The 2,681-nt window shown below is 40.5% G+C and overlaps 1 protein-coding gene across 1 annotated transcript in view; it reads left to right on the top strand.

The window, feature by feature from the left end:
- Nucleotides 1-2,681, top strand: part of RNF217 (ring finger protein 217) — a gene marked incomplete at its 5' end in the record, with an annotated part of 146,539 nt that overhangs the window by 129,580 nt on the left and 14,278 nt on the right. Inside the window, 1 exon segment of the mRNA XM_014586030.2 lies at nt 2,174-2,375. Coding sequence (XP_014441516.1) covers nt 2,174-2,375 — 202 coding nt within the window.

The raw sequence follows: 2,681 nt of genomic DNA, 5'->3' as shown, positions 1-2,681 counted from the left end.
CCAGAGAGACAGAAAGTGAGAAATCACCCCCCAGGGGGGATAGCCACGCTGCCCCAATGCATCCTTTCTCCATTCTCCTCTTGGGATCCTGGGCACGCACACACATGTGCCTGGCATGAGTTTAAGCCACCGGGTCCAGGACTTGAATTGAGGTCAACTACATGGGAGTCCAGCAACATAGCCATTACACCAACTGCTGGTCCCTGACATTTTCTCTTTCTTTTGCATGACTTTTCTCATCTCCATAATCATTAACCAAGTTTCTTTTTTTCTTTTAATGCAACTATAACTACACTACTGCAAGATTGCAAAACTGCATATTAGAGGAAAGAGCTTAATTTCAGATGAAATATGTAACGCTGTGGGCTATGGCCCAACCTTAACTGATAAGAGTCAACCAACTGTTGAAGGCTTTGATGCATGTGTTAATTACTAAGTTCCCAATTGCATTAAAACCTTTACTGACACACTAGTCCCAAAGCAGCATCATAGAAAGACACTTACAAAAGTCACAATTATATTGGGAACATTTGGAGTAAAATTCCCAAGCAAAGAATTAGTATATATATATATATATATGAAGATGTGACCTATTTGCAGTAAGTGCCTATTCTATTGAGTTGTCAGAAAAAATCATGACACATTTTTCTTTGATTTTCTATGCAAAAATGCAGCATGACTTTTCCAACAACCCTATATATGTGGAAATGGGAAGACTGTGTTTTAATCCCATTTTAATCAGAGGACAGCGGGCAGTAGAACCAAATTATTTTTCTTTTTATGAAACAATGTTAAGTTAACCTTAAATTCTCTTTCACAAAGTATGCACATATTTGAGTGAAAAATGGCTCTAGGGTTGACCCCATAGACTAATAGTTAAGGGAACGAGATCCCACATTACTAACACAGTTCATATCCCAACCCTGGCAGCTTGAGAAACACACCAGGTGCATGCATGTGCATGCCCCAAAGCCTGACAGGATACATAAATAGAGGAGAAGGGATGACCGCGTGACCATACCCCACTGTTCAGTGCTCACTCTCGCTCTCTCTCTATCTCTCTCTCTGCTAGCTCATGCACCCTCTGCCAATTAAGAAAAAATATTTCAATTTATATGCAGTGTCTATGAGGATTCTGAGTCAAGCTTTCAATTACATCTTAGGGTGTAATATCTCGATTATATAATAACATGGTGTCAGTTCTGGAGATAGTAACTGCCACATTGTGTATATAGTAGACTATCCAAGAATAAAATCCTTGTTACACTATGAGTGGAGCTGTATTTACCCATAACTTGACTGCAACAGTAAAAGATAGTCCTTACTTGCATAGATGACATTGTCCTATCAAGCAAAAAATATTCTATTTACAAATGATATTAGAGTTGGAAACTAAAACAGTACGGAGAATATACTTCTATCTTCTTTTATTTTCTTTGTCAAGGAGAGATTCTGTTCCTTGATGTTTGTTCACGAAAGGTTTTACATATTTGTTTTCTTTTAAGAAATACTCTTCATCTCTTCTCAGTCCTCCAAGCCACCTTGTTCTTGGTAATCATAGCATAAACAAAGTACAGCATTTTTCTTTCAAATAGTCTCCCTTTGGTGATCCACCTGCTGTACTATCCCAGCTGGGACTACAAGCCGTGAGCCACCATGCCCTGCTCTTTTTAGACAGTCTGTTGTTATGTTGCCCAGGGCAGCTTTGAGCTCACCATCCTTTCTGAGTCACTGGAATTACAGACAACATCACCACACCTGGTCTTTGGGTTAGGCTGGTGATCGAACCTGGGCCTCCCCTGCGGTCCGAGCCTTTAGAGCACAGTGTCTTAGCAATGTGTGCCACTGCTGCTCTGGTGTTTTAAACTACTTAACTACAGAGTTGGGTGTATGTCTGGGAAAACAGATGAGTATTCCCTGGGATGTGTTTATTTATATATTGGTCACAACGAGAAGCTTGAAATGTTACCAAGCTTTGCACACATAAATATACTTCATAAAAATGCAATCCTAGAGAGTGTGATTATACACAAATTGATAGCCTCAGGAATGCTATGTGGTACCTTTTTTTTTTTTTTTTTTGGTGAAACTTATAAACATTGTTCTATAAGATTTGCAGACTTTTTAAAACTTTAATAATCTTTCCTTCCCTTTTCCTTTTTCACTGATACAGATCCACATCCAGAGAACTGAAGGATGTGACCATATGACCTGTTCACAATGTAACACTAATTTTTGTTACCGATGTGGGGAGAGATACCGCCAGCTCCGCTTCTTTGGAGACCACACATCAAACCTCAGTATCTTTGGATGCAAATACCGCTACCTCCCAGAGAGACCTCATTTAAGGAGATTAGTGCGAGGGTCGGTCTGTGGTGAGTGTCTGATGTGCTCCCTGGGAGTTAAGTCATGATCATAGAACATAGAAATGTAAAAGCTGTGATCATTCCGAGCACTGAGTACCTGCCAGGTATTCTAGAGGGGCATATACCCCTAAGCAGGAAGAAAATATACCCTATCCCTTTGAGATAACAATTTAAAACATGGGGCCAATAGGTGGCATAGTGGTTAAGGGACTGGACTCCCATGTGGTCGACCATGGTTTAAGTCCTGGACCTGACAGCTTGAAACTCACACCGGGCTTGCTTGTGTGTGTGTGTGTGTGTGTGTGTGTGTGTGTG

The sequence above is a fragment of the Tupaia chinensis genome, unplaced genomic scaffold, assembly GCF_000334495.1.
Source record: "Tupaia chinensis unplaced genomic scaffold, TupChi_1.0 Scaffold000106_1, whole genome shotgun sequence".
Classification (NCBI taxonomy): Eukaryota; Metazoa; Chordata; class Mammalia; order Scandentia; family Tupaiidae; genus Tupaia; species Tupaia belangeri.
This window is presented reverse-complemented; position numbering and strand designations above follow the sequence as displayed.